A 7056-nucleotide genomic window follows, 5' to 3' on the forward strand; every position below is an offset into this window, starting at 1 on the left:
GCCGATGACATGCTCCAAGATTCAGGGATTGAGGGGGTCCCTGAGGAGTGGCAACCACAGACCGCAAAGGTCACGGTCGCACCAGGCACATACTATGAAGCTTGTTTGCTCTGACTACTGTTTGATGTCCCATGTTATGCAGGATAGAGAACCTACATCACTGAAGGAGGCTTTACAGTCTGATCATTGGCGGAAAGCGATGGAAGTCGAGTTGGAGGCTATTGAGTGGAATGGCACTTGGTACCTTGTGCCTTGCCCCTCTCATAAGAAGGTGATTGGTGTCAAATGGGACTTCAAGACCAAGTACCATAGTGATGGCTCTTTGGACAAGCACAAGGCTTGCCTTGTTGCTAAAGGTTTTGCACAACGCCCAGGTGTTGATTTCCATGATACTTTTGCCCCTACCGCTTGCATGGCAACTATTCGTGTTGTTCTTGCCTTGGCTAGTCATAGGAGATGGCCTGTCTTTCAATTGGATATGAAGTCGACCTTCTTAAATGGTGATTTGAAGGAGGAGATCTATATAGAGTAGCCTCTTGGCTTTGGTTCCTCAGATGGAAAGGTTTACAGGTTGAAGGCAGCCTTGTATGGCCTGATGCAGGCTCCACGTGCTTGGAACGAGAAGATTGATTCGTTTCTCCAGGCCAAGTTGGGATATCAGTGCTCTAGGGCCGATCCGCAGCTTTATGTGCACACTTCTGATGGTGTTCGTGTGTTGTTTGTTTTGTATGTTGATGACTTGATTGTTACACGCGATCATGCCCAAAAGGTCGAAGAGACAAAGGCAGCCCTACATCAAAAGTTCGAGATGATGGATTTAGGACTTCTCCATTTCTTCTTGGGCCACAAGATTTATCAGTCTCAAAGGGGGATTTTCATCTCTCAGCAGAGATATGTACAAGAGCTCTTGGTGACTTTTGAAATGAAGGATTGTCGGTCCATTTCTACTCCTATGGATCCAAGCAAGAAAGCCACTTCACACGCAGTTTCTCCTTTGGCATATGCTACCCACTACCGTTAGCTGATTGGATCATTGATTTGGCTCCTCAACACACGGGTTGATCTATGTTTTGTTGTAGGTCTCTTGGTTGGGTTCATGAGTGCACCTGAGCAGGTGCATTGGCAAGCTGCTCAGAGAATACTTCGGTTTCTGAGGGGGTCCTCCGACCTTGGGATTTCCTATCCAGCAAGTACATGTGCTTTTGATCTTGTTCTTGCAGGGTGGAGTGATTCGGATTGGGCTGGCGACGTGGATTATACGCGGTCTACTACAGGTTATTGTTTTACCTTGGGTGCTAGTGCTATCTCTTGAAGTAGCAAGAAGCAACCCCCACAATACCCCTATCTTCGACTGAGGCAGAGTATCGAACTGCATCTTCTACCACATGTGAGACTGTGTGGCTTCGATAGTTGTTGGAGGAGCTTGGTTGCCCCCAAACTCGTCCTACTATTTTGCGATGCAACAATTAGAGTTACATTCCCTTGGCACAGAATCCTGTATTCCATGCTTGGACAAAGCACATAGAGATCCAATATCACTTCATCGAGAAGAAGCTTCTGGATGAGACCATCGATGTGGAATACTGTAAGACCGAAAACAATCTTGCAGATTTGTTTGCGAAGGCACTTCCCCAAGCTTTACTTCACCGACACTCCAAATCCCTTCGTTTGTTGCCTTGTCCAAGATCTGAGAGGGGGTGTTAAGAGTCATTTCTTAGACACAGCCACGTCAACAGTGCCATGGCGTTGGTTGGTTATGGCTCTAACAGCCTCCTCTCCTATTGTTCCACCTCCAGAATGGCTGTATTCTCTCTCTCCCAACCTCCCACTAGCACCTACCCACTTGCACGGGCAAGTTCTACCAAGTGGCAGTCTTTCTAATCCAATTTTCGGCATTATTAATTTTGAATTATTTTAATAATTATTATATGCTTAGAAAAATAATCATATCAGTCAAAAGTTAAATTGGCAAGACCAATTTATCAATCCAATAATATTTCTAATACAATTTTTGGCACTATTAATTCTAAATTATTTTAATAATTATTATATGCTTAGAAAAATAATCATGTCAGTCAAAAGTTAAATTGGCTAGACCAATTTATCAACCCAACTATTATTGACTCTTTGAGCACTCATTAGCCCTTGGGTTGGCATTAATTAATTAATTCGTGCTCGATTCCTAGTGTCACCACTGACACTTAAGGCTAATTAAGTGATATATGCCAATTTTTGACACCAAATACCACCAAGTACTTGTTAAAAACAACTTATTATAACTTTTTCCTTTGACACCCACAACATCTCAAGATCCACGGCCTCACATTGTGAAATAACTAACTCGCATATCACATGTGTAAGTCACATTTGCACATTTGATTAACTCTTAATCAAATACTAAGAAAAGTATCAAAATTTTACGTCCTTGTGAAACTTTCTCTCTCTCGTAGTCGAGTGTAGCTACCCTAATGGTAAGCAACTTATTTTATTAACTCACTAACCCAAGTTCAAATCTCCCTTTTTTTTCTACACTTGTACAAAATGATTGTGCAAAATGTAGGAGTTGGACCTAAGAACCTTCTGGTCACCACGCATTCAACTTAACCAACACCCACTCTGTGTGTGTGTGTGTGTGTGTGTGTGTGTGTGAACAAACCTACTCTACTACTGACACTATGTTTAGCTAAAACTACCATTCCTTGTCTACATCTATGATTGCTCATTTCGAAAATGCCAATGTTTGCCTATAATTATGCGTGCTTGCCTAAAAAACTTTCCCATCACAATAGTAATTATGACATACAAGGGAGAAAAGGATGCCCAACAATGAATTGTGCTACACTCCGGTCAACTACAATCCTTGGCCCCATTAGTAGTCCCACAACTTGAATCTCCGCAACCCCCATTCATGCACCATGATTTTAGGTGCTACTAGATACCTTTCAAGCCACTACCATTCATTATATTACACCCAGTGATGTGCACGAGGGAACAATGACGAAGACTAATAATTCCCAAATGAAGACAAGAACAAGGTGAGTCGAATTGGTCATCAAATTGGAGTTGAATCCTTGTGAGGGATATCTAAGATAGACTTATTCTAATTTATTTTCAAAAAATCTTTTGCCTGGATTTTATTTTTTTAATTTGCCTTTATTCCCTCCCCTTTTCATACATGAAATCAGATTCAAAATTTGATTGTCAGCAGCCCATAAAGCATGTGGGTACATGAACCCAACCGCATCCTTATCGCCATCCTTCATGCTATGTGGACTACAGAGTTTGCAAATCAGAAACTGAAATGAAACAAAAACCAAGGAAGAGATGAAAGAGAGACAAACACTTACAGAATCATTTTGGCTTCAGAAGCCCAAGAGAAGAACAAGATATACAGCATGGACCTCTGCATCAATAATTGTGGGAGAATCTAGGATATAGGTTTTGCCAATGAGCTCAGCAATGTTCCTTTTTCAGCTTTTCTGCAGTTGCATGGCAGATGGGAACTACATTGTGCAGGATTTTCTATCCTTCTCGTTTTGCCTTGAAGAGGAGGGAGGTATATATCTTTGACTGCTGCCTTTTTTGCTTGCACAAGTGTGATGTGCAATTTTCATCCTTGACTGGGCTGCTTTGCTTGTTCTAGTAACCTAGCCACAACCTTTGTGATAGAAAGAGAGTTGTGTCATTGCTACACCATGTTTTTTTTTTTGGTTTTTTGGGCACAGGGTGAGTATTCCAGGCTCCTGTATTTCTGTTGCCCTTTTTTTCCTTTGCCCAAGTGTTGATCTGCAATTGCTTTGCTTGTCTAGAAAAATAGTTGTGCAATTGCAGTACCTTGTGTCACATGCATTACACTTGCCATTTTTCATTATTGCACAAGTGTTGATCTGGAGCAATAATAAGAATGCATGCAAACAATGCCTTCTCACAATGCCCATATAGCACATCTTTTCGAATTGGCCTAAGAGAATAAATGCAAATGTGGGGGAATACCATTGCAGCCATGACCATTAGCCAATATCCTGTTATTTTACCAAGAGACAATGGCTCTTATCCCACAAAAGCCATGTAGAGGTGTACCTTCAGGTGCAATGAGAGCACATGGAATGGCCAACTTCTTTCCACACCTATGAATGTATAGTGTACCTTAGGGTGTTATAAAGAGAGTGCATGCAATGAACACCTTCTCAAATTCAGCCATATAGTACATCTCCTTTTCCAAATGGCTTGAAAAACCCAATGCAAATGTGGGGAATACCCTTCCAGCCATCACCTTTGACCAATGTCTCATTATTTTTTCTGACATACAATAGCTCTTGGGATGGTTCTTATCGCCACAGTTTAGGGCTCTACATCTCTCCCTACAACAGTCCACAGACAACATCCTGGTGTTATCCAGTCTCCAATTTTCAATCTCAAGGCTCACCATGGCCCACTTCTTCTTCCATGCCAGCAGCAGCTGCATATATATTACTTATACAGATATATGCTGCGGCAGACTTATCATCCAACTTTATGGCATGCTCAAAGGCCCATCTCCCAAGCTCCACATTTACCGATTTTTGACAAGCTCCCAAGAAAGTTGACCACAATTCAGAGTCTGGTATCTTCTCAATCACTCTTATTGCTTTATCAAAGTGCCCTGCACGGCTGAAAAGATCAACCATGCAAGTGTAGTGTTCTGAAGTTGGGAGGATGCAATAGACAGTGCTCATGATATCAAAGTACATTTGCCCCTCCTCCACTAGGCATGCATGACTGCAAGCAGTAAGCAAAACAATGAAGGTGACACCATCTGGCTCTACACATCCTCCTCTCATTTTGTTGAATAAGTTAAAGACTCTTTTAGCTTTACCAAGCCGAGCATATCCAGCCATCAATGCATTCCAAGAGACTGCATTGTGTACTGGAAGCCCATCAAACACTTCTTGTGCTTTGGCAAGCGCACCACATTTGACGTACATGTCGACCAATGCAGTGCCTAGCACAATATCATGATTTTCCAATAACCCCAGCCTGCAGACCTCAGCATGTATTTCTTCACCCTTCTTGGTCGCTCCTACGCTACCGCAAGCTTTCAGAACACAAGCAAAGGTGATTGGGTTTGGAGGAACACTCTCCTCTCGCATCCGACCATAGCAGTTCAGAGCTTCATCATCCTGCCCATGCTGGCAATACCCAGCAATCAATGCAGTCCAAGCCACTGCATCCCGTACTGGAAGCTCATCAAACACTTGCTGCGCCTTGGCAAGCACACCACACTTAGCATACATGTCCACCAATGCAGTGCCTAGCACAATATCATATTTTTCCAATAACCCCAGCCTGCAGAGCTCAGCATGTATCTCTTTGCCCTTTTCAGTTGCTCCAACAGTGCTGCAAGCTTTCAAAATGCAGCCAAAAGTGATTGTGTTTGGCTGGACACCTTCGTCTCGCATCCGGTTAAAACAATTCAAAGCTTCACTACTGTGCCCATGCTGGGCATATCCCGCAATCAGGGCAGTAAAAGAAACCGGATCGTGCACTGGAAGCCCATCAAACACTTCTTGCGCTCTGGCAAGGGCACCACACTTGGCATACATGTCCACCAATGCAGTGCCAAGCACATGATCATGTTTTTCTAATAACCCCAGGCTGCGGACCTCATTGTGTATCTGTTCACCCATCTCAATTGCTCCTATGCTACCACACGCATTCAAAATGCACGCAAAGGTGATTGCATCTGGCAAGACTCCTTCATCTCGCATCCGCCCAAAGCAGTTCAACGCTTCCTCACCAAGCCTATGCTGGGCATATCCAGCAATCAATGCAGTCCAAGAGACTGCATCTCGTGCGGGAAGCTCATCAAACACTTCTTGTGCTTTTGCAAGTACGCCACACTTGGCATACATTCGGATCAAGGCCGTACCTATAGAAATGTCCTTGTTATGCAACCCTGTCTCGAGAATATCAGCATGTATCCTGCTGCCTTTGCATAGGTCCTTGTGTTTACCACAAACCTTTATCAAATCCAAAATGGAAGCACGGCTCTGGTGCACCTTCCGTACGGTACAGCGCTCTCCAGGTTTAACTAGGCTTCTCTCTCTCAATTCGTCTCGCAGCCAAGGCGGATCATTATGCAAATCATCCACCCATGAAAGCTCCCTTGATTGTTTGTTCCAGATGTCGGGAGACCTGAGCTCGGGGCCCCTCTGTGATGGCAACGTCCGAAGTGCTTACTTTCTAAGGAATGACATCGCTATACGAATTTCTAACACATTCCGGTGCCTTACCTTGCTGCTCCAATTGACGAATCTCGGAAGTGCTCCTTCTACAGGAAGTCCCGGTCTCTGCATGTCATGCTCTCTCGAGAAATGCAGGTGACTTCCTTTCTTCTTTTTCTTCTTCTGCTTCTTATTTTTTTCTTCTGTGTCTAGAGACTAGCATGCATCGTAGAAACACGACATATTTAATGGGGGAAGCAAGGACCTTAGCTATGATTTTGGAGGGCATATTAAGCATTGTGAGAGAGCACTAATGTGAGAGCTTCTCTCTCTCTATGTTTTTGGGAATAAGTTTAATGACTCCATCATTAACAATCTAAGGCATCACACTAGTAACTCCTAGCCTCACTCAAGAACTTGTAACTATCCCCTCTACAAACTTTCCAAAAGTTACTAAAGAATTCTATTTCTGTACCATCAAGGCAAGGTGCTTTCCCCTTTCTCATACTACGAACTATAAACTCCAACTCCTCAAATGTGAAATGTCTCTCCAAAAGGTTAGCAATTTTAATTGGGAGTTTCTAGTCAACTACCTCTAAAAACTCAATTACTACACAATAGTAAACATCACAATTTTGAAGCTCAATTCCCACAATATAGGCAAGATGATGGCAAAAGACACTAATTATACCACCAAATTGCCACCTTCATCTTCTATTGCTACACTTTGGTAGCAATGTATGTGAGCACGCTTAGGAACATCATGGCACCCTTTTCTCTAAATAGGAGGTTTTCTTCCCCCAACCTTGTATATATACCCATTCATCCTAGGGCAAACTTAGCCTCATAGATA

The 7056-nt window shown here is 43.0% G+C and overlaps 1 protein-coding gene across 3 annotated transcripts in view; it reads right to left on the bottom strand.

Moving 5' to 3' along the window:
- Positions 1–6499, bottom strand: part of LOC148031885 (pentatricopeptide repeat-containing protein At2g03380, mitochondrial-like) — a 31062-nt gene extending 24563 nt beyond the window's left edge. For 2 of the 3 annotated variants that reach the window (XR_015691537.1, XR_015691538.1), the window contains exons 1-2: positions 6273–6499; positions 3348–6191 (exon numbers count right to left, since the gene is read on the bottom strand). Coding sequence is in view for 1 of the 3 variants with exons in the window: in XM_087682452.1 (XP_087538578.1) it covers positions 4416–6191; positions 6273–6335 (1839 nt within the window). In the remaining 2 variants the exon portion in view is untranslated. Of the gene's footprint in view, positions 1–2963; positions 6192–6272 lie in introns of those variants that run through there. The other variant, XM_087682452.1, reaches the window with a different exon arrangement.
- Between the last annotated feature and the right edge of the window lie 557 nt (positions 6500–7056).

The sequence above is a fragment of the Lygodium microphyllum genome, chromosome 8 (assembly GCF_053477565.2).
Source record: "Lygodium microphyllum isolate KBCC chromosome 8, Lygodium_microphyllum_v1.1.10, whole genome shotgun sequence".
Taxonomy (NCBI): Eukaryota; Viridiplantae; Streptophyta; class Polypodiopsida; order Schizaeales; family Lygodiaceae; genus Lygodium; species Lygodium microphyllum.